This window comes from Rhineura floridana, chromosome 1 (assembly GCF_030035675.1).
Source record: "Rhineura floridana isolate rRhiFlo1 chromosome 1, rRhiFlo1.hap2, whole genome shotgun sequence".
Taxonomy (NCBI): Eukaryota; Metazoa; Chordata; class Lepidosauria; order Squamata; family Rhineuridae; genus Rhineura; species Rhineura floridana.
In genome coordinates this window covers 75,809,110-75,834,434 of record NC_084480.1, presented here as the reverse complement: position 1 = coordinate 75,834,434, position 25,325 = coordinate 75,809,110, and the positions used below count along the sequence as shown (strand labels likewise).

General features: G+C 43.8%; 1 protein-coding gene across 3 annotated transcripts in view; it reads left to right on the top strand.

Moving 5' to 3' along the window:
* TRIM36 (tripartite motif containing 36) overlaps nt 1–25,325 on the top strand; it is a 92,435-nt gene that overhangs the window by 25,096 nt on the left and 42,014 nt on the right. Inside the window, exon 1 of one of the 3 annotated variants that reach the window (XM_061624266.1) lies at nt 18,971–19,467. The exons of the other annotated variants lie outside the window; for them this stretch is intronic. Coding sequence (XP_061480250.1) covers nt 19,441–19,467 — 27 coding nt within the window. The 5' untranslated portion in view covers nt 18,971–19,440. Of the gene's footprint in view, nt 1–18,970; nt 19,468–25,325 lie in introns of those variants that run through there. 3 annotated transcript variants of the gene reach the window in all.

The window sequence follows — 25,325 nt, the reverse complement described above, 5'->3', positions numbered from 1 at the left end:
TCATCCTTACATAATAAATAATTGAAAGGATGAGTTTTATTCCAGTCAGAAATCAGCTGGTTTGGATTGGAAGATTTATCTGCTGACTAAAACCCTAACATGCTTTCAAATAAGATACTAAACAATAGCTGATATAAATATATGTGTACTGTCAAAATGCAACCCAACGATTCTGAAGTGGAGAAGGACTTTGTACTTCTTAGGGAAGTTTTGCAGATGCTTTGTTCTGGAGCAAAGTAGAATAATTGTATATCTGGTGCATCCCAGAAGAAGAGAAGAATTTATGAGTCCTTAGTTGTGCTTAGTCTTTCTGCTGAGATAATAGTGGATTGACAAACTTTTCCAAGTATTGTATTACAAGTAGCTTTGAATTTTAAATTTTGTTACAGTTTAAGTAATTAAGAATACTGAAGGAATACTTATACAATTGTCCTGGTCTGAAGTGGTTTAAAATGTTTCCCATACCTAAGTGAAAGTAAAATAACTTAATTCATTGCAGGGTTAATTTGCAGAGGAGAGCAAAGTAACTGAACTCTTGCTTTGAAAGCACCTTCAATCCAAAACAAACATATCAACAGGTTAATCCCTTTGATCTGTCAATTCGAGAAATGAGTAAGCAGTTTTTCATAAAGGAGTCTTGACAATAATAAAAGATGGGAGGGACAGCAAAGAAATCTCTAATTTTCTAATGGATCTACTTTGTGTATGTGTGTGTGTAAAATCAGCTATTGTTTGCTTATGCTTAGTAAGTGGATACTGTGTAAACTTAGTCTGGGCTTTGTCTATCTTCCCCCAGGGGAAGTCTAAATAAGACTTGTTTTTAATGGACCTTAACAACTGAGCAATGATTCTATTTCACTTAATTGTTACTGTTAACCATGATTATTCTTGGTAACACAGCAAAGACTGATAAAATAGCTTATGGCAGCTGTGGTTTCTACTCACTTATTTTGGAATAATCCTATTGGAATGGCGTACTCTGGCTATTAAAGACTAACATTCTTCTTCTTGCATGTTTACAAGTAATACTATACATGCAGCAGAATGTGGTGGAATGGGCTCTACCATTTCAAACTGCAGGTGTGGAGTACCACTTAAAAACTCCATGCAAACAGAAAACTAGCCTGGCACATCACAGATAGAGGCTGTAGCCCAGCCCTTTGTACTTTCTGTTTGTCAGAAGTTTTTATCATAGGAGTGCACCTGCATTGTGCAGTGGTACAGTCTATTTTGCTGGATTACATCAAAGTGGAATTGGTTATGAGCAACTGCCCTCTGCCCTTGGTTTATTTTGGAATTGGGCTTGGTAAACTATTTTGCTCAGTAACTGGAAATGTCTCGGGTTATTCTGAATCCAATTCAGACTAATCACGCTCCTAATGACATCATTGCAAGTGTGACAGTGTCAGAGCATCATCCCATGGTCCTATAGCCTGCTGCTACCATCTTCCTGTTTATCTGGGCTGATACTGATGGGCACTGACACTAGCAGCAGTGGCCGGAAAGATTTGCTTTCTCTCCCTATGCTGCTACATAGTGCCCCACACATTAGGGAGTCTGGGAAATGTAATGTTATCCAGGGCACTTGATGCTCATACCAAAGGTATCAAGTGCTTTGAGGAAACTAGATATCCCAGGCAAAAGGAAATGTTCAAGGAAGCAGAGAGAGAGGGAGGGAGGGAATCGCCTTTTTTGATGCTGCTGTCACATAAGCCATCCCAGCAGTCAGGTGAATCTAAGTGAGTGAGAGTGACTACTTCTCTTATTCAGATTACAGTCCAACCAGAGAAGAATGTTTTGATTGAAGGTAAACATTTTGATAGAAGGCAAACATTACGAGTCCCCACTGTTTATATCCCAGCTCAAGAAACTGCATTTCAGTGACATCACTAACATGGCTTCAGCATCCAGGATTCTTTTGCCTTCCTGGCATGTTAAAGTATGTTGCATGTGTGTTCCGGTTTAAGCACAAGTTTAAATCAGTGAGGCTACTTGCTTTTGTTAAAATTAGCCATAGACATTCACTTTTGAAGACTTGAAAGCCTAAAACTTTGAAGAATATGGAAATTCTTTGTTCCCAACCTTTCCCCCCATCCCCCATTTTTGAAGCAGTTACTAATTTCATTCTTCTAAGACTGAACATGTCTCTGGAGCCAGTAATATTTTTTGTTCATCTCTTTATATGTATGTAAACTTTCAAAAACAAACACACAGCTGAACAGGGAAGTTTGCCAAACAGGAAAAATGTTAATAATAAGTTAAAGTGCTTTATTACAGTGTGAAAAAGAAAAGGTATGCTATCTCTTGTGATTGATCTTAAAGAATTTTTAAAATCATCCTTTCATGGTCAGAGTAGGATTTGTTAAAGGAATGGTGGAATCAGGTTTGTTTTCTCAAACTTAATCACTTCAAGGAGGATGAAGAATCTGGGTAACTAGAAGAAAAAGAACTACAAGTTCTTGAATGCAGTGCTATCAAGATAATGAACTTAATAAAAAAACTAAGTCAAGGTGATAGTCATCTTTATGGTAGACTTACTAATTCAATATGCTTTAATTAAGGTTTCTCAAAAATGTGAGCCAAAGACTGCCTCCCAGCCTAAAAATTTCTAGCCACTGTGTTTTTCGAAGCTTACCACATATGGTATCCCTGATGGAGATATTCTGTTTGTTGGATGTAGATAAAGGAGATGTCTGCTTCCTAATTTCAGAGGGACTTCTCTGAATTGTTTTCCTTCTGTTTTGTAATTGTTAATTATGACTTAAGTCTAACTGAACTGACTGTGATAAAAACAAACAAGTGCCACATCTTCTCCTCAGCCGCCTCTTTCTGGGCTCTGCTGTATTAGTACAGTAGGACCCCACTCATACGGCGGGTTCCGTTCCGGACCCCCCGCCGTAAAGTGGAAATCGCTGTAAAGCGAAACCCATTGACGATAATGGGACGCATCGTCCGAAAATGACGTCAAAATGGCGCACGACAGAAAAAAACCGCCGTAAAAACAGAACAAGCGCCTTAATGCAGGGACTTTCCCTAATTGAAAGCTGCCACATTAGCGAATCGCTGTAAAACGAAGCCCTACTGTATTACAGTGCAATGCTAAGCATGTTTACTCAGAAGTAGAAGTAGGGATCACTCCTGAGTAAGCATTTTTTGAGGATACAGTCTTATCAATCATATTGATATCTAAGTGTTGTGGACTCTTACTCACACACAATACAAGCTACTAGAAAGATTATCTAAAAAGGTTTGCTTTTGCCTTCCATGGTTTGATGGACATTCCTTTCTGTCTAGAAAACAGTCTTGCCAAAAAGTATCTTAACTCAGCCACCTAAAGAATTTAAACTGCTCCATTGTACTTATAAAATGCTTATTAGTGCCTGATTAACGTATTGTTGTGAGTTTGGGCAGTTGAGATGGATAATTCTTGAGTCCCCTTCCAGCCTCTGATTTGGAATCCTGTGCCTGGGGTGAGAAACTCACTCTGCTGGTCAGGTGAGTTTCTTTGTTAAGCTAAGAGAGTGGCCAGCTGTGTTGATGGGTCTATCAGGTGCCCATCAACTGGTGAATAGGCCAGGGAGACTCTTTTGTCATTGAAACTCTTCAGGACCTCCTGGGGCCGAGGAGAGGCTTGTGTTTTGAGTTGTGTTTGAAAAAGGCTGGGAACTGGAGACAGGCAGCGAGACTGGCTTTCTGCACCATGGCTTTAGGATGCCTCCTGTAACCCTGATGGAAAAGCTTTATATTGGACTGCTGATGCCTTGAACCCCTCCATCCTAAGCTCAGGTTGGAAAGTGTGAAAATAAATAAACCATATTTCATAAACACACCACAGTCTCCTCTGACCTTCTTCCCAAGGAAACCAAACACAGGGTGAGCTCAGGGACCCCTGGAAATCTCACCACTCAGAGATTGGGGTGGTGAGCAACAGTATTATAATTTGACTTCATTTGCAAAAAAATCACAGCAAATGCACTCTTCCTTTTGACCTCTATCTCCATTGCTACCTCCTGGGATGTATGTCTTGAACTTGGGGAACTCTTGCCCCAAGGCAACTGAGCCCCTGTGGTCGTTTCCAGCAGCTCCCCTTTGACATGGAACTATAATGGCTTGACTGGGCTGCATTGATTTCTGCCAAGTCCAAGCATGACAACCTCCTTGGCGAGTTCTGCTTCTTGGCCCACAAACCATTCTGGGCTTCATGATAGGAAAGGCTGTAGCTTAGTGAATGAGCATCTGTTTTGCATGAAGAAGGTCCCCAGGTTCAATCCCTGGCATCTTCAGATAAGGCTAGAAATATCCTATGCCTGAAACTCTGGAGATCTGCTGTCGGTCAGTGGAGACAGTACAGAGCTAGATATGGACTACTAGTGTGACTCAGTATAAAGCAGCTTCTTAAGTTCCTATGGGCATTTATGCTGGGCCAAAGGGGAATACAACCTGTTACTGGTTGTGCCTCTTAAGTCACCCAGACTTCCAGTCTCATCTGGTTGAAAGGCATGTGCCTGCCTGCTTCTATTATTATTATTATTAGTTGCCCATCTGGCTGGTTATCCAGCCACTCTGGGCGACATACACAATAAAAGGTACAAATACATTAAACATTAAAAATCTGTCCTTGGCAGCATGAGTATAGTGTAAATGTACAACCATTGGCCCAGGACTTGGGGGGTGCATGTGTGTTCTGTACTGATCCCAGTTTATCACTTTTCATGTCCATATGCTTGGAAATGAAGTTACAAAACAGATGATCTAAATAGGTCTGAAATGAAATCCACATCTTGACAGCCACCATCTCATCATTCTATTGCTTTGTATTCCTACAAGAGTTCAGCGACATGTCCTTCCTATAACTGGTTTTCAGTTATGTGTGCTGCTCTCAGGAGGGAAGCTTCTGCTTGGGCTCCTCCAGATACTGGGTGTGTCTGTGAGGGTAGGGTGCATCTCTTCAAAACTTCTCCTGTAGAAGGTCTCTTAGTTTGAATTGGTGGGATTTGATCCAGCCAGTTGTTAAATGTTGGGTACAGTGGAAATACAGTGGTGGGTACACTGTGAGTACAGAGGAAATACAGTGGTGGATAGTTTCCCAGGGAAATAAATTGAGAAATTATTATTTTAATTTATTGCCTGCCCTTCATCCTGCGGTCCCAGGGTGGGTTACAGCAGTTAAAATACATCATTAAAAACAACATTACAAAAAAAGAGGGTAGGTCCTAAAAATATACATCTCAGGTGTCAAAGGCTAGTAAAGAGGTTTGTCCAGCATTTGCTGAAAACTGTGCAGTGAGGTTGCCAGACACACCTCTGTGGGGATGGAGTTCCACAATTTAGGGGCTGCCACAGATAATGCTCTCTCCCAGGCCACCCCACTCCGAACTTCTGATAGCCTTGGAACTATTAAGCGGGCTCCCTCTGCTGATCTCAACACCTGAGAGGGGCTGTAGGGAAGAAGTTCTTCAGGTATTTGGAGCCTAAGGCTGCAATCCAATATACACTTTCCTGAGAGTAAGTGCTATTGAACGTAATCGATCTTACATCTGCGTAGACATGTATGGATTGCAGTCTAAGTTATTTGGGGCTTTAAACACTAGCGTGAGCACTTTTAAATAGACCCAGAAATGAACCGGCAACCAATGCTGCTCCACGAGCTAGAGGGAGCCCCAGCTGACAAAGCGTCAAGGCCCCAGCTGACAAAGCGTCAAGGCGAGTTAAGCAGCAGAGCGAGTTCGGCAGCAGGGCGAGGAGGCCAGGGCCCCCCACTCTGCCCTTCTGTTCCCTGACCTCAACTAAACCACAGTCTCCAACCTATTGACGTAATAAACCTCAAACAAAACTATGCAGGTAAGAAGCCAGCAGGCGTGTTGGGGCTTTCCAGTGTTTTGCACAGCCTGCAGCATCTACGACTATCTGCCTGTTGGACAGCAGTCGTGGGTGTGCTCTCGGTGCAATGAGCTCCTGGCTCTCCGGGAACGACTTCATTTCCTTGAGGCCAAGGTGGCAGACCTGGAAAAGCTGAGAGAGGCAGAGAGGTGTGTGGAGGAGGCCTTCAGGGACGTTATAGCTGTGTCCCACTCCAGCGATGATAGCTCTCCTGCTATCATGGAGAATGATGGTCTCGGGGAAGGAGAGCATCCAGCTGAGGAAGAGGGAAACGATCCCTTAGAAGGGACCCATTCCTTGGGGGATGAGCAGCTGTTCTCTCGTGCCGAGGATATATCTCCAGGGGGTGGAGGGATCCTTGTAGTGCGTGATTCGATCATTAGGAACATAGACAGTGGGGTGTGTGATGGGCGTGTAGACCGCAAGGTGTTTTGCCTGCCTGGTGCGAAGGTTGCGGATATCGCCCGTCGTTTAGATAGTTTGGTAGACAGTGCTGGGGAGGAGTCAGTGGTCGTGGGGCACGTTGGCACCAACGACATGGGGAAATGCAGCCGTGAGGTCCTGGAAGCAAAATTTAGGTTGCTAGGTAGGATGCTGAAAGCCAGGACCTCCAAGGTGGCTTTCTCTGAAATGCTACCGGTTCCACGTGCAGGATCAGCCAGACAGGCCCAGCTTTGCAGTCTCAATGCGTGGATGAGACGATGGTGTCGGGTGGAAGGGTTTAGATTTGTTAGGCACTGGGGAACATTTTGGGACAAGCTGGGCCTGTACAAAAGGGACGGGCTCCACTTGAACCAGAATGGAACCAGACTGCTGGCACTTAAAATTAAAAAGGTAGCAGAGCAGCTTTTAAACTGACTGAGGGGGGAAACCCGACAGGAGCTGAGAAAGGTCCGGTTCGGAATAAACCTCCCCCCTGGGATAAAAACCAAAGAAATGATGAAATTTTAAAAGGGGTAGGCCTAGAAGTAGGCATTGTGAGAGCAGGGGCACAGGATATAAATTCAGAAGAGCAAAATTACCACAGGCCAAACCGCAAGTGCTGAAGACACTTGAAGAGAGACACTGCTTACAAGTGCCTGTACGCTAATGCTAGGAGCCTCCGAACCAAGATGGGAGAACTGGAGTGCTTGGTCTTAGAGGAGAGCATTGATATAGTGAGCATAACGGAGACCTGGTAGAATGGAGAAAACCAGTGGGATACGGTTATCCCTGGATATAAACTATATCGGAAGGACAGGGAAGGACGTATTGGTGGCGGAGTCGCTCTATACGTGAAAGAAGGCATTGAATCCAGCAAGCTCGAAACCCCAAAAGAGGCAGACTCCTCCACAGAATCGTTGTGGGTGGTGATACCATGCCCCAGGAGGGACTTAATACTGGGAACGATCTATCATCCCCCTGATCAAAATGCTCAGTGAGACCTTGAGATGAGATATGAAATTGAGGAAGCATCCAAACTAGGAAATGTGGTAGTAATGGGTGACTTCAACTACCCGGACATAGACTGGCCGCATATGTGTTCCAGTCATGACAAAGAAGCAAAGTTTCTAGATATTCTAAATGACTATTCCCTAGACCAGTTGGTCATGGAACCGACCAGAGGGACGGCAACCCTGGACTTAATCCTCAGTGGGGACCGGGACCTGGTGCGAGATGTAAGTGTTGTTGAACCGATTGGGAGCAGTGACCACAGTGCTATTAAATTAAACATACATGTAAACGGCCAATTACCAAGAAAATCCAACACGGTCACATTTGACTTCAAAAGAGGAAACTTCACAAAAATGAGGGGATTGGTAAAAAGAAAGCTGAAAAACAAAGTCCAGAGGGTCACATCACTCGAAAATGCTTGGAAGTTGTTTAAAAACACTATATTAGAAGCTCAACTGGAGTGCATACCGCAGATCAGAAAAGGTACCGCCAGGACCAAGAAGATGCCAGCATGGTTAACGAGCAAAGTCAAGGAAGCTCTTAGAGGCAAAAAGTCTTCCTTCAGAAAATGGAAGTCTTGTCCGAATGAAGAAAATAAAAAAGAACACAAACTCTGGCAAAAGAAATGCAAGAAGACAATAAGGGATGCTAAAAAAGAATTTGAGGAGCACATTGCTAAGAACATAAAAACCAACAACAAAAAATTCTATAAATACATTCAAAGCAGGAGACCATCTAGGGAGGCGATTGGACCCTTGGATGATAAGGGAGTCAAAGGTGTACTAAAGAACGATAAGGAGATTGCAGAGAAGCTAAATGAATTCTTTGCATCTGTCTTCACAGTGGAAGATATAGGGCAGATCCCTGAACCTGAACTAACATTTGCAGGAAGGGATTCTGAGGAACTGAGACAAATAGTGGTAACGAGAGAGGAAGTTCTAGGCTTAATGGACAAATAAAAACTGACAAATCACCGGGCCCGGATGGCATCCACCCGAGAGTTCTCAAAGAACTCAAAGGTGAAATTGCTGATCTGCTAACTAAAATATGTAACTTGTCCCTCGGGTCCTCCTCCGTGCCTGAGGACTTGAAAGTGGCAAATGTAACGCCAATCTTCAAAAAGGGATCCAGAGGGGATCCCGGAAATTACAGGCCAGTTAGCTTAACTTCTGTCCCTGGAAAACTGGTAGAAAGTATTATTAAAGCTAGATTAACTAAGCACATAGAAGAACAAGCCTTGCTGAAGCAGAGCCAGCATGGCTTCTGCAAGGGAAAGTCCTGTCTCAGTAACCTATTAGAATTCTTTGAGAGTGTCAACAAGCATATAGATAGAGGTGATCCAGTGGACATAGTGTACTTAGACTTTCAAAAAGCGTTTGACAAGGTACCTCACCAAAGACTTCTGAGGAAGCTTAGCAGTCATGGAATAAGAGGAGAGGTCCTCTTGTGGATAAGGAATTGGTTAAGAAGCAGAAAGCAGAGAGTAGGAATAAACGGACAGTTCTCCCAATGGAGGGCTGTAGAAAGTGGAGTCCCTCAAGGATCGGTATTGGGACCTGTACTTTTCAACTTGTTCATTAATGACCTAGAATTAGGAGTGAGCAGTGAAGTGGCCAAGTTTGCTGACGACACTAAATTGTTCAGGGTTGTTAAAACAAAAAGGGATTGTGAAGAGCTCCAAAAAGATCTCTCCAAACTGAGTGAATGGGCGGGAAAATGGCAAATGCAATTCAATATAAACAAGTGTAAAATTATGCATATTGGAGCAAAAACTCTTAATTTCACATATACGCTCATGGGGTCTGAACTGGCGGTGACCGACCAGGAGAGAGACCTCGGGGTTGTAGTGGACAGCACGATGAAAATGTCGACCCAGTGTGCGGCAGCTGTGAAAAAGGCAAATTCCATGCTAGCGATAATTAGGAAAGGTATTGAAAATAAAACAGCCGATATCATCATGCCGTTGTATAAATCTATGGTGCGGCCGCATTTGGAATACTGGGTACAGTTCTGGTCGCCTCATCTCAAAAAGGATATTATAGAGTTGGAAAAGGTTCAGAAGAGGGCAACCAGAATGATCAAGGGGATGGAGCGACTGATATTTTTCAAGACACATAGTAAGCAAAGGAATGTGTACTGATCCATGAAAAAAAACACCCAAATCCATAGTCAGACAATATCTTTATTTAGACCAACAAACATGTCAGAACCAGTAAGCAAGAAATTATTTAGAGTATCCTTCCATCTTGACTTATGTTTGAAGGAAAAACAATCTCTATATTTTGTCTCTGTTATTTCACTTTGGTTACACTGCTGTAGCTCAAAAAAGAGGTTTTATAGAACAAGCTGGAAGAGAGATTCTGCAGTTATTATATTTATTTTATTAGATTTATATCCTGCCCGTCCTCCCAGTATTTTGAAATATTAATCTAAATATATTCTTGTCAGATAAATGGGGTCAATATAATTTCTAAGGACCAAGGAGACTACTTGTAAAAATATATACACACTTTGTTTAATTTAACAGAATCTATATACTGCTTGATTGTAAAACAAAAAACCCTCCAAGAGATTTACAAGAAACATTAAAATTATTAATAAAAACAGTAAAAACCAAGTGATTAAAAACATTTTAAAAAGCAATTAAAACTGAAGTAAACTAAAAAGAGATTAAATCCCATCAGCATCTATCTGTCTGGATAGGCTTGCTTAAACAGAGAAAATGTAATCCTAAGCAGGCACCAAAAGGAATACAGTAAACACGTCTGCCTGATGTGAATAGGCAGGGAGTTCCAAAGTGTAGGCGGTACTACACTAAAAGAACAATTTCTTACAAGTGCGGAACCTGTAACAATGCCAGTTTTGCAGATCAAGTGGGCTGTTGAGTAGGCACACATACGGTAAGGTGATCCCACAAGTAAATTGGTCCCAAGCTATTTATATACAAACAGTAGTAATACATTGAACTTGGCCTGGTAACAAAATAAGCATTCTGCACTCAAGTTAGAGACACACTTGCAGTTATACTGGTTTCAGTGCATCTCCACCTCTGTATTGTGAATCTGGGGACACATGATGTGAATCAAACTCTGCCCCTTTTTACTCAAAATCTGGGATTTTAGAGATTGGATGTGTTTTCCCTTTAAACCAGCTTCATTGGACTTCAAAACTGTTCTGCTGGAGGTAAGCAGCTTCCTCTGGGTGCTGAGGAAAGAAGGCAGCAGAAAAAAAGACTGGGGCTGGAGGCGCCTCATGTTTTCCCCACATCTCCTGCCAAACAGGAATGGGGAAGGGGAGCCATGGGGGCCACCTTTCCAGCAGATGGCAGGGAGTAGAGACTTCTGTGCGGGTGAAGGAGTGGGGACATGAAGGCTCCCTTCACACATGTCCCCTCTTGAAGGCTCCCATTTGCCTTCTGTTTCCCTCAGAAGCTCCAAAACCGTCTCACCTCCTCAGCTGCCACCTTTTTTACTATAAAACCTTTGGAGAAGAGAGCATCTAGTCACAAGCTATAAAGCAACAGCGTGTTGCTCTTCTCCCTTCCCCTAAAAGCAAGATTCTCAGACATCCACAAATGACACAAGTAACTGTGAGGGAAGAGGAGCGGGGACAGATACAACTCTGCTATCTTGTTGATTTCAAAACTGTTTGGTCATCACTGCCCTGCTCCATCCACTGGTGTGTACACAGAGTCAATGTGATAAAAAATGAATCAAATGCGTACAGCCTGGTGCAGGTTCATTTCAAAACATACCCAGCTGAAATGGTCTTGCTGCTTTTTAAAGGCACTAGTGTACATGTAGCCTAACTGCAGTTTCCGAATCAAGCACAAGGGAAGCCCCACATAGAGTGCATTGCAGTAATCCAATCTTAAAGTCATTTACTAAGTTATCTCTTCCCTGTTCACCTTTTGTTGTTCAAGAACCTCACAAATTAAGTACACACGTATTTTAGAATAGAAATTGCATTTATCTATTAGGAAGTTTCTTGAATATTTTGGAACCAGCATGCAAAAATACATTCACTATGAATATTTAAATTGATTGCATAAAAATAGGGAAGCTTTATAGCCCAGAAGCCTTAACTAAGCTTCCTGTATTTTTTTAAAAAAAACTTTTTCCACAGCTTTTTTGCTGTTGTTTCTGCTGCTACTGTCTGTTGTTTGTTTTGCTCTTAACAGATTTCCTAATTGTAATATTTTGTCAAGAATTTTCTTTCTGAATCATAAGCCCGTGACCAACCTTGATAAAGGAAACAAAGCTGGCAAACCTGGAAGCAGATTCTCTCCAGCAAATCTCCAAAAGTGGCCAGATGTCCGGTTCAGAGCAGGAAACACGAGTCGGAGAAGAGGGTACAAGGAACTCTTGCTTTATTAACGTAATGGTTACATCAGAGGCTGAGCGCCTCATAGAAAAGACCCTATGCTAACTCACTACAAGTCCCTAACGACCCTCTAGACATGCTCTGCAACGTGTGATGAAAGTTGACTCAGCATCCCATTCACAGCGCGGCAGTCTTAAATAGGAGAGGTCTTGGAGCGTAACCCCTCATTCCTTCGCACACACGCCCTCTGCCCTGTCCGCTTCTCCCTATGTCGTGAGCGCGGTGAAGGGGGGCGAGCCTCCACGGGCTCATCTGACAGAATAGGGTCCTTATCCGCAGGCGGGGAAGCAGAGGGCTGGGAAGCAGAGGGCATCTCTAGGATAGTGCTTGGCACAGGAGAAGTTACTGCTCTTCCGGAATCCTCCCCTAATGGCTCCGTGGGGGTGCTTGATGGCTGAGCGCTGTCCCATTGAGGGGCAGGGCCATCCGTGGGAATTGGCGGGGCGGCTATCTCGCTCTGTTCCTCAAGGTCTGGGCTAGACTCAACAACAGCTGGATCATCCATGCCCGCTGACGGCTGAGGTGCCTGCAACTCATGCCTTCCCCCTCCCTGATCCTCAGGAGAGAGGCTGGGCTCAACACCCCTGGGCTCAACATCATTCCCCTCTCCAGATATCCCCTCCCCCCAACCCCTCAGTTGGGGCTTCTCTGGATAAGCGTCATGGAAGTCTCTCACCAACTCTGGTGCATGCACGTCCTCCACTGACTCCCAGGAACATTCAGTCTGATCATACCCTTTCCAATGAACCAGGTATTGGAGGCGCTCCCGGCACTTCCGTGAGTCCATTATCTGTTCCACTTCGTATTCCTCCTCTCCATTTACTAAGAGCAGAGGGGCTGGCTCGGTCTGCAACCGATGCGGATCAGGGGGAGCTTCCGGCGTCAGCAGCGCCTGGTGGAACACTGGATGCATCTTGAAAGTGGGGGGTAACCTCAGCCTGTAAGCCACGGGGTTGATCTGCGCTTCCACCTCGAACGGTCCCACCCTCCGGTCTTGTAACTTCCGACAGTGGCCAGTCATGGGCAAATAGCACGTAGACAACCACACCCTGTCTCCCACTTGGATGGTGGGACCCTCTTGTCGATGTTGGTCAGCTGCTCGCTTATAATCCGCCTTGGCCCGGTCCAACTGTTCCTTTAGCAACTGCTGCATGGCTTGAAGTTCCTGCATAAACTCCTCAGCTGCTGGGACAGAGGGACAGGTTCGAGGGGTTGGGAATGCTCTAGGATGGTATCTCAAGTTGGCAAAGAAAGGAGTCTGTTGCGTGTGCGAATGCACTGCATTGTTATAGGCAAATTCAGCTAGAGACAAATAGGACATCCAATTGTCCTGCTGGTACCCCAACATAACAACATAAATATTGCTCCAAAACCGCATTCACCCTCTCGGTCTGACCATCTGTTTGGGGGGGTGTGTGGATGACAGTCTTAATTCACTCTGCAGTAAGTGCTACAAGGCTTGCCAAAAACGGGCAGTAAATTGGGTTTCCCGGTCCGAGACCAAGCTGTTTGGCAGCCCATGCAACTGGTATACGTGTTGCAAGTACAGTTGGGCAGTGTCCTGGGCATTTGGGAGTCCGGAACATGGAATGAAGTGAGCCATTTTCATGAAGGTATCCACTACTACTAGAATTGTGGTCTTCCCTTGAGAGGAAGGGAGATCTGTAATAAGTCCATGGTGACCATCTGCCAAGGTCCCTGTGACGTGGGGAGGGGTTCCAGGAGCCCCGGCAGCTGTTCAGTGGCATGTTTGGCTCTCATACAAATAGGACAGGACCAAACATAGTTCTCCACGTCTTTCTTCACCTTGGGCCACCAGAATTCTCGGGTTACTGACTGAATAGTCTTAAAGACTCTGAAATGCCCCACTGTGGGGGAGTTGTGGCATTGACGTAGCACTTTGGCTCTCACTTCACCCGGGGGTACATAGATAGAGTCCTGATGGTATAGGATATCACCCTTACAAGTGAACTCCCCCTGAACTGCTTCAGGCTGCGTAGTTAGGTCCAAGAGCTGCGCTTGGACATATGGATCCCGGTTTTGCGCTTCCCGCAATTCCAACTCCCAAGAGTCCTGGCAAGCCCCAACTACCCCCTTCTCGGGAGGGATGATGTACTGTAAAGGCTTGGGGTTGAGGTTTTCAAGGTACTCTGGTTTGCGCGACAGGGCGTCAGAGCGCTTGTTCTGCGCTTGGGGAACGTAGATTTTGAAATGGAAATGTGCAAAAAACTGAGCCCAGCGCACTTGCCTCTGATTGAGTTTACGAGCCATGTGTAGGCTCTCTAGATTACGGTGGTCCATGCACACCTCGATCTCATGCTGCGCCCCCTCCAGATGATGTTGCCAGGCTTCGAAGGTGTCTCTAATGGCCAGTAGCTCCTTTTCCCACACGGTGTAGTTCTGTTCAGAATCAGTGAGTTTCCTCAAGAAGTAAGCGCACAGGCTCAGCCCTCCCTCTTTTCTAGTCGGTTGCAGAAGGACCCCTCCGATCGTGAAGTCGGATGCATCCAACTCCACCACAAATGGAAGTCTAGGATCCACATGTTGCAAGATGGGCTCTGAGGCAAACTTCTGCTTCAGTCTTTTGAAGGCTTCCTGTGTGACTTCCATCCACCAAAACAGTCCTGAGCCCTTCAGGCAATCTGTGAGGGGGGCGGTCTGCTTGGAGTAATTAGCTATGAAGCGATGGTAGTAGCTGGCAAACCCTAGGAACCGTTGTAAATCCTTCTTTGTCTTAGGAGGCTGCCAAGAAAGAACGCAATGGACCTTCGCAGGGTCCATCTCCACTCAACTTTATTTGGGGGTTAATCTCTCTACACTGTGCCACTCATCTATTACAACCTTTTGATCCAAAAGCCCATTCTTTAGGCCGTGGACAGATAACTCTGACAAAGCGGCCGCATTTGGAATACTGTGTACAGTTCTGGTCGCCTCATCTCAAAAAGGATATTATAGAGTCGGAAAAGGTTCAGAAGAGGGCAACCAGAATGATCAAGGGGATGGAGCAACTCCCTTACGAGGAAAGGTTGCAGCATTTGGGGCTTTTCAGTTTAGAGAAAAGGCGGGTCAGAGGAGACATGAAAGAAGTGTATAAAATTATGCATGGCATTGAGAAAGTGGATAGAGAAAAATTCTTCTCCCTCTCTCATAATACTAGAACTCGTGGACATTCAAAGAAGCTGAATGTTGGAAGATTCAGGACAGACAAAAGGAAGTACTTCTTTACTCAGCGCATAGTCAAACTATGGAATTTGCTCCCACAAGATGCAGTAATGGCCACCAGCTTGGATGGCTTTAAAAGAAGATTAGACAAATTCATGGAGGACAGGGCTATCAATGGCTACTAGCCATGATGGCTATGCTCTGCCACCCTAGTCAGAGGCAGCATGCTTCTGAAAACCAGTTGCCGGAAGCCTCAGGAGGGGAGAGTGTTCTTGCACTCGGGTCCTGCTTGCGGGCTTCCCCCAGGCACCTGGTTGGCCACTGTGAGAACAGGATGCTGGACTAGATAGGCCACTGGCCTGATCCAGCAGGCTCTTCTTATGTTCTTATGTTCTTAATGCAACTGTTTTGAAATTTTGTTATATGAGATCTGACTGGAACCCCAGCCAGTAATCTAGCTGCTGCATTTTGGACCAGTGGAAGTTTCAGAGTTTTCTTCAAGGGTAGCCTCACACAGAGTACATTGCAATAATCCAATCTGGAAATTTGGATTATCTAGAAATACTTCCTCCTTTCAGGCTGGGGAGCTTGTTCTAACAGTCTGCTTGCCTTCCCATAGCAATGGAAGGAAGTAGGAAGCTAGCTACACTCATAACTAGCAAGTTCTATACCCTTGCAAATCCCTAGTGCTAAGGGTAACAGGCTTGCATTTAGTAACCTTGATCATGCGCTGCTAGCCATCTCTGAAAACCTAGTTTCTAAGCATCCTGTGTCTGTCAGCAATCTAGCTGGTTCTGGAAGTGAGATTAATACCTGCTTGTGTGTCTGCCAAAAGAAATGGGCAGTGCATTATTTTCAAATGCAGTCACCCTCCCACCCCCAAATCCTCCAAAGGAGTATGGAAGACTGTTTTTTTGAACATAAAGTATAGGGTTGCCATATTGCCCGGTTAGCCGGGTTTTACCCGGATTCTTTGCATGCCACCATGCCCGCTTAGCCCCTTAGGTGGCCCAGATTCTCAGCTTCAATTTTTTTAAAAAATTAAGTTTCTAGGTGGTCCGGTTCTCGAGATATACATAAAAACGTCAGCTGCCCCCGACTGTTAAATCTTTCTTTAAACAGTACTGTATAGCACTTCATAGCTTTAACCCCGCCAGTTCAGGATTGCAGCCAATCAGTGAAGCCAGGGTTGTGTTTCAGTTTGATTGACCTGAGGCAGTGTCTAGAAAACCTCACTGCAATGCCAGAAAATGGTGGTTCTCCCCCCCTCCCATTTATCTGAAAATCTCATAAATTGGGTAAGTATATACATTTCAGTTTTTTTTCCTCTTGTGTGCAGGAGTCAGATCCTGGGCAGTGTTTTGAAAACCTTCCCAATACTTGCTTTTGTAAAAGCAATGCTAATCCCATATGCCCAGAGTAAATCCCATTGAATTCAATAGGACTTACTTTTGAGTAGACATGGTTATGAATGTGCTGAAAATCAATGGGACTTTGGAGTGAATGTAAAAAAGAATTGTGTTTGTGTTCTAACTCTTTGTGTCCTCCCTCCAGTCTTATTTTAAAGTCAAGTAGGCAGGGCTTACTTAGGTATTATAGTTTTTATTCTGTAGGATACTAATACTGATTTTTTAAAAAAGAATACTGATTTTTCTGCAATGACCAACTGGTTTGACAATAAACTATTATATGGGCTGTATGTATTTATACATCTGCAGTGTGCGTGTATAGAGTCTTTCCAACAATCCTATGAGGTAGGGTTGGAAACCAAGGCAGCTCACAACAAGAAATAAAGCCATTACATAAATATTTCTTCATTTATCATACTTTTGGTTTTTGGTTAGGAATCCTGACTGGTTGTAAGATGCTTAGTTTTCTGCCTTACTCATAGGAATCTTGTTGTGGTTGGTATGGTATTGCATTTAAGAAATCATGGTATGAAATGGCCTGAATCCATATAAGGCAGATTCCTTGGTTCCTAAAAGTGGGAAGAGACTCAAGGGCCACAGCGACTCCAACATTTGTTTATGTATTTTTGTTTACAACATTTATATACCTCTTTATTGTAAAAAATCTCAAAGCGGTTTACAGAAAGAATTAAAACAATAAATTATTGGCAAAAGTGTTAACGACAGATACTTAAAAACATTCAAAATAATAAAACCAACAATGAGTTAAAAACAGATTTAAAAACACAATAGCTTCCACATGCCTGGAGAGGCTTGCCTCAAGAAAACTGATTTTAGTAGGTGCTGAAAACAGTCATCTGCCTAATGTCAATAGGCAAGGAGTTCCAAAGTGTAGGTGCTGCCACACAAAAGGACTGATTTCTTACAAGAGCAGAACAAGTACTATGTGGCACCCATAACGTGGAAAGCACAGCTTGAACTTGGCCTGGTAGCAAATCAGCAACCAATGCAGATTTCAGAGCACAGGTATTATGTGCTGATAGGATCTCACTCATGTCAGCAATTGTGCTGCAGCATTCTGCATTAACTGCAGTCCCCAGGTCAGGTTGTGCTGCATGGGGATTTCTGTGACCTTGGCTGACTGGCTGCTAGGATTTTTTTAGTTTGGGTTTTTGTTTATGAATCCTGACTGGTTGTGGGATGCTGAGTTTTCTGCTGTACTCATAGAAATCTTGTTGTGGTTGGTATGGTATTACATTTAGGAAAGTGTTACTGCCTTTTGTGTTGTTTTTTCCTATTTGCATTTCACTTATCTTTAACCTCACTCCGTTACAGCCATAGAAGCAACAGCAGCATATGCAAGATAATTAATTCCCATTAGTGATAAGAACAAGAATTTATAATTATTATTTTAATTAAAACAAGAGGCTTATGAGTACTTTGAAGAGGGCCAGATATTTATTTTCTTTCAGAGCCCAGGACTGGGTCTTTCATGATGCCCGGGGGGGGGGGGGAACAGGAGAGTAGTCGATAAGACAGACATCCTGCCATTGGTAATCTAATTAGCAAGGTATGTGTGGGGTTGTTGCACACTTCCAGGCCCAGTTTCATTTTAAGCAGGGAGGTGGAACCTGTGTAGATGTGGTTGATCAAAGGGAGAAGAAATTTTGAGTTAAGCAAAGCTCTGCTTTGATAAAACCTAAGAAACACAGATACTTTGAATGTCTGAGTGCCTGCACCAGTGGAATACTGGAGGAACTTGTAAAACTTGCTGCAACAGTGTTTAGAACTGAGCGTGTGGTGTGAAAGACTCCTTTTCCTAACATTTTGGCTTCTTGTTTTTCTCCACCCACCACATCTCTGAAATATATCGTATATGTAAATGGTTAACCGTACTGCTGCCCTGACTTACTTTGTTTGTTGCTATTTTGTGTTTTTATTATGTTTTTATATTGATTGTGTATTTTTATTGTTTTTATTATATTTGTAAACTCTGTTGAGCTCTGTTTTTAACAACAGAAGGGCAGGATATAAATCCTCTTAATAAATATGCCATAGCGTTGGAAACTAGAGTCTAGGCATTTAAGGCTGAAAATGTTGCTTTAAAAAAAAAGATTTCTCACATCTTTCCCCAGTTTTTGGTGGTAATTCCTAGGCACAAAAACAAAACAACTGGACAATCCAAATATTAATATGCAAATAATATGCATATGCAAATATGCATAATATGCAAATTAGCCTGCCGAGATTTGTTGAACTGGAATATGGCAACCCTAATATGTATGCCCTTTCAGTAAAAGATATAAAAACATGTAGTCTTCAGCCACTCACAAACCCCTTATTTATTTAATAAATAACGCTTACCATTGACAAAGCAATCCCAAAGCAGTTTATTCGGCTGGAAAGCTCACTGTCAGAGTTTCCACCTCTCTCTCTCTCCTTCACGAAGGACCTTTGTTCTTTGACAGTTGCGTGTAGCAGAAGTTGAACAGGTGAAACACTCCCTATTGCTACAGCTCAATGGCAGCAGCTTGTTCTGTTAACTCTGACTGGCCGGCAGCCGTCATGTGTGTGAGAATGTTAGCAGTATCTCCAACGTGAGCTGATTCGGAGAAGTTGTAGCACAGCGTGCCCTTCCTTTTTTTTCTGGGGCAGCTGGGCTTGCCTTCCTTTTTCTGTCTCGCATTTGGCTCCTAGGTGTTTGTGTGTACCTCGCTAGACAGCTCTCCGCCCCCGCCTGCTTCCTTCCCTCTCATTGAACTAAAGCGACAGGCGGGAAAACCCCCAACTCGCTTCAGCGCTGAGGCAGGGCAGCGAGACAACAAAGGTACCAGGTGGCGTCCCGCCCCCATTGTGGCGTGGGCGTTGTTGCCAGGCGGGCCCCGCCCCCTTTCCACCCCTGCTCGGCCTTGCCCCGCCCCACCAGGCCCACGCTGGAGTTTTCTTGGGGCAGCGGTGGCAGCTGCTGGGCGCCTCGTAGCCGCTTCGCGCGCGCGCCTCCCTCTTTCTCTTTCTCCCTTCCCTCGCGCCGTGCGCTGTCGGGGGGGGAAGGGCGAACCCAGCCGGGTCCGAGAGTCAGCGAAGTGAGCGAGAGAACCAGACACGCACGCACCGGGCACCTTCGGCTCAACCGCCCGGGAGCGGAGGCGGCGGCGGTGGCGGTGGCTCCAGGATGGAAGGGGACCGGCTGGAACCCACCGTGAGTGGCCCTGCGGGGGAATTCTGGGCGGAGGAAAAGAGCGTTTGAGGGAGTGGCGGGCATGCCTTGAGGGCGACGGAGGGCGGGGTGGGCTTCACTAAAGAATGGGGCGTTTGGGGGAGTGAGAGAGAAAAGGGGTTCATCCTTGGGGAGGAGAAATGAGGAAAGATTCAGGTACTGGGGTGAAATGCTGGAAAGGCCTCCCAGCTTCACTGTGGCTGACCTACCTACCTGCCCGCCCCAAAACGGCTGTTTCTGCCTCTAGTGCGCAGGGGAGGATCCCACTCTTCAGCTCGAGACGTCGTTGGGGGGGGTAGGGAATTGTATCTTGGCCTTCGAAATTCTTCCCTTTCTTAGTCCGCTTGCCAAATAATACTCCGTTCCCTCTTAATATTTTTCTTTTTTCTCAACTGCCAAGATTTCCACCATTCCTTCTCTACACGGGGCTGACTTCTCTTTTCTCCCTCTTTGTTTGTTTTGATACATACAGAACAACGCTTGGACATTTGGGTGTGTAGCCTTATGTTATGTACCACGCGCCAGAGCTTTGTGCAAACTCATGCTGCTGCAATTGACTACTTGGTGGACTGTGTCCCAAGGAGGAGCTGTCAGCTGCTGCATTCTGACCAGGGGTTGCTTCAGATCTGTTAGGAATTTTTGTAATGGTGTGGGGGTGGGGTGGGATCAGACAATGATAGGTGTGTGTATGTGACAGAGGGAGGGTCATATGTGCTCATTACACATGCTGAGAAGCTGTGGATAGTCCCTGCTTTTTTCCTGCATACAGCGTAAAGAAAATGTATTTGTGCAAGGGTCACCTATGCAAATTCATGAGGCCAGCCACATGGTTAAGGTGTTGGACTATGACCTGGGAGACCAGGGTTCGAATCCCTACACAGCCATGAAGCTCACTGGGTGACCTTGGGCCAGTCACTGCCTCTCAGCCTCAGAGGAAGGCAATGGTAAACCCTCTCTGTATACCTCTTACCATGAAAGCCCTATTCATAGGGTCGCCATAAGTCGGGATCGACTTGAAGGCAGTCCAACACACATAATATATTGCTACTTAAGCAATGACTTTAGCTGTTGGAAAAAACAAACTTGGCATGCCCAAGATGTATGTTTTCAGCCTGCTATGCTTAAACCACTCCACTTAATAATAATAATAATAATAATAAAATTTAATTTATGTGTCGCCTATCTGGCCGATGGCCACTCTAGGCGATGTACATGTAAACAGTTAAAACACAATGTGATAAAATACATTAATACAATATATAAACAATACAGCAGCAACAACAATATTAGTGCAGGGTATGAGGCATTTCAGTCATAAAAGTTAACCCTCCCCGGAAATCCCAAAGGCCTGTTGAAAGAGCCAGGTCTTTAAGGCTTTACGAAATACATTTAGAAAAGGTGGACATGGTCAATTAAAAACATAGAGCACACCTAGAATTTTGCTAAAATATATTTCACCTCCCACTGTTTTATCTTGTGCAAACTGAGACACTCTTCATGTCCTTTGGAAACTATTCTGCAGAACAGTCAGTGCCATTATTCCACAATTGTTTTTGGAGCTTTTTTTAGTGTTGCAAAGTGTTGTTGTACTTCGCGTATTCACAGAAACAGAAGCAAAAGAAAATGATTTACTACAGGAAAGTTCACTAAAATTGCAAAGTAAATCAAATATATTTAAAGTGACTATCTAAACTATATCAACTGTTCTAATATTGTTGCTTCCTCTCTGCTAAAACAAGATCAGCACAGCCCATATCTTGTTTCTATTATTTGGGCTGATTGCAGGTGTTGCCACCACTCCCCATATGCTCAGAGGTACATGTTACCAAATTCTTCCAAGCTACACAGGAAGTGGATTGGACTGTGAAAGACTAACCCAAATTGTGTTTGAATTTTGACAGATTTATAGGGCAGTACAATATCTGAGAGGAGGTCAGCTCTCCTGCTCCCCTGGTACATTCACTATAGGTGTCTAATTTCTCTGCTTCTTAAAGTTTGATAGAAATATCTGTTGGCTTATAGGTACATTCTTAAATCTTAAGTTTTTTTGCATGTTAGTGAAATTCTCTGCTTTTTAGTCCAGGAGGTAAGAAAAGGGATCCTATGCAAGCTTGCTGAGAATGGATTGATCATTTGCATGCTTATTGAGTTCAGTAGGATTTACTCCCCTGCAATCAGTTTAGGATAGGTGAAACTGACTACAGAGTATGGAGGGGAGGGAGGGGAGGAAGGGCAGAAGGGAGGAGGGGGAGGGGAGCAAGCAAGAGGGGAAGGGGAGGAGAAGGGCAGGCTTGATCATTTACATGTTTATTGAGTTCAGTGGGATTTATTTCCGTGCAATCATGTTTGGAATAGGTCAAACTGACCAGGGGGGAGAGAGGGAGGCCTGGAATGGACAGGGAAGGAGGAAGGCAGAGGACAGGGGAATGATGGAAAAGGCAGATATGATCATTTGCATGCTTATTGAGTTCAATGGGATTTATTTCTGTGCAATCATGTTTAGGATAGGTGAAACTGACCTGGGGGGGAGGAGGGGGGGGAGGGGAGGAGATTGGGTGAGTGGGCTGGCACCAGCCAGAGGGGAAGCCCCTTTTCTTTCCAAAAGGAAAGCATTGTGAACAGTATCATCGCTTTTCAGTGTTTCCCCCACCTTTTTATTCTACAACAGGTATATGTAGCCTCCCACCCAAATTTAAACCAAAGCTCTCCCTGGCCACATCTGCACCAGACCTTGATTTCACTTTACACAGTCATGGCTTCTCCCAAAGAATCCTGGGAAGTGCAATTAGTGAAGGGTGCTTGGAGATGCTAGGATATGCCCTGTTCCCTTCACAGAATGTCAGTCAGAGTGGCTGACTGTTAAACCTCTCTGGCCACTGGAGCTTTGTCAGGGGAATAGGAGTCTCCTCTCGGTACCCTTCACAAACTACACTTCCCAGGATTCTTTGGGGGAAGCCATGACTGGCTCAAGTGAAATAAAGGTCTGGCCTTGGTGTGGCCCCCTGATTAGGCAAGCCCAGGAGCTGTGAGTCTTGCTTTTAGAACACTGACAGTTGGTTCTTACTGAGCATGCTTGACGTTATAGAGTTAAAGGTACAATTTCTTTAAAAATTAATCAAAAATCAGTCAGGCATTTTAAAAAATTTTAAACTGCAGAAGATGAAAGTCAGAGTATGAGGCAAGGTCAGTAACAGGATTACAGGTATTCTACGACTTTTGAGAACTCTGTCCAAAGATGTCCAAAAGGGGTCTGGGTTTTTCCCCTCTCTTTTTACACTTTGAACTCTCGATCCTCTCTGACTGTTTTGTGTATCGCCATGAAAATTTGGAGGGTCATTAAGCAAGCATTTCTGAGTTCAGAACTATAAGCTTTGTAACATTTTGTTTTGAAATGAGCTTATGGAAAGCATCAGAATGGCATGTGAGGTATTTTCAATTTAACTTTAAGGAATACAAAAAATCCACGCTGGCTATAGTATACAGCCACTCTTGTGGCTGTATAATTCCCAAAAGGCAAAGAGTTGGGTATTGCGGAGTGTGTCTCCTAATTTATTCAATGAGGCTATAACTTATTCTGACTGAACTGTAACTGGGACAAACATCTCTTCTACCTTACAATGTGGTTTTTTGTTCTTCAATGTCCTTTTGGAAGAGATGCAAAGCAAACTGCAGCATGCACATTAGAGTGTGTCTGCTTAAAGGGAAGTTTTATTTCAAGTGCCTTAGTTATCAAATACAATTTTTATAACCAATACAAGGAAATAAATTTCAGGTTGTAATTGACTAGAGTTGTATTTATTAATGTAATATTTGAAGAATAACTCGTTATACAATTGTTCTAATATATAAAGATGTTCCTATAAGTGAAAATGTTTTTGTAGTAAATTCTTACGGTATTTACTGCCATACCATGGAATCACTGTGAAAGTGCAGCCCTCAGAATACATAGGAATTGCTGAGATTTTCCTTTTGATATTTGTACTGTGTGTGGCATTAAATTAATTTGCTGCTTGGCTTCATAGTGGAGACAGGAGATCTTGTGATGTTTTAAGCTTACACCTATAAGTAAAACGTGTTCCTAGAAGCCCACAAGAAGGCGCTGTTTGTATATTATTTGCTGGTTCATGAATACTTGGTTTAAAGGTTTATCAATGATAGGCTAAACATCATCCTAATGGAGAACATTTTATTCCAAAGGTCTCTAAACAAAAGGAAGCAGAAACATTAGGTTTTATAATTGTGATGTTTTGAAATATGGGAAGGAAAATACTTCCATGTTTACAGCCAGATCCTGCACGTTTTCAGTGGGCCTATTGCTAGATACATAGGCATAAGATAGCAGTACTACTAAGTTCTTGCTACTTTTAAGAATAATTTGAAAAAGTGATAATGCCTTCATAACTGGTTTTCCAGAGGGCATATTTACATGTACATTGTTTGGCTTATTTTCCTTCTACATGGTGCTCCCCACCGTTCAGAGAGGAAGGTGTGCAAAGGATGGATAGATACCATGTTTGTTTTGCAGCAAAACTTGGATTTATAGTACTAAATATTATGACATTCTGCAGAGTGAAAATAAGCCCCAAACACATGATGATCCACCCAACACTTTATAGTATTCATTCTAACAGTGCAGTCTGATCCATGAGTTCAATCGGACTTGCTCTCAGATAAGTGAAAACAGGATTGCAGACTCAGTGGTATAAATAGAAAAAATATTTTAAATACTCTTGGTTTTGGTCATATGTCTCCATTCTTTATCCTTATTCATGTCAGTGGAGCATTGCCTCCCAACTTTGGCTACTCCCTTTCTTTAAAGGCCACCCTGTGACCTTACACAGAGGGTTGTTTCCTTACCCCTAAGTAATTCCTCACATACTTGGATTCAACAAGTAGGGGTTCCTTCCATAGCAAACAGCAGGGTTCCATGCAGGCCTGAGCCATGTTTCCTTGCCAACAATCTGAGACCACAGCTCAATCCTCCCAATTTAAAGGCTACATTAGTGTTCTCAAAATAGCATTTTATCTGTACTTACCGTATATTCCGGCGTATAAGACAACTTTTTAACCCTGGAAAATCTTCTCCAAAGTCGGGGGTCGTCTTATACGCCGGGTGTCGTCTTATTAGGGTTGTCATATTGCCCGGATAGCCGGGTTTTACCCGGATTCTAAGCATGCCACCCGGCACCCGGCTAGCCCCTTAGGTGGCCTGGATTCTCAGCTTTCATTTAAAAAAAAAATTAAGTTTCTAGGTGGTGCGGTTCTCGAGATATATATAAAAACGTCAGGCACCCCCCCGGTTAAATCTTTTTTTAAACTACTGTATAGCACTTTGTAGCTTTAACCCCGCCCGTTCAGGATTTCAGCCAATCAGTGAAGTGTTTATTTGGTGGCAGTGTCTGCAAAACTTCATTGCGAGGCCAGAAAATGGTGGTTTCCCCTCCTGTTTATCTGAAAATCTCATAAATTGGGTAGGTATATACATTTCAGTTTTTCCCCCTGTTGTGTGTAGGAGTCAGATCCTGGGCAGTGTTTTGAAAACCTTCCCAATAGTTGCTTTTGGGGGTAAAAACAGTGCTAATCCCATATGTCCAGAGTAAATCCTATTGAATTCAGTAGGAATTACTTTTGAGTAGACATGATTATGAATGTGCTGAAAATCAATGGGACTTTGGAGTGAATGTAAAAAAGAATTGTGTTTGTGTTCTCTTTCTGCCCCCCCCCCCAGTCATTTTAAAGCAAGTAGGCAGGGCTTACTTAGGTATTGCAGTTTTTATTCTGTAGGAAACTAATACTGATTTTTAAAAAACTAATACTGATTTTTCTGCAATGACCAATTG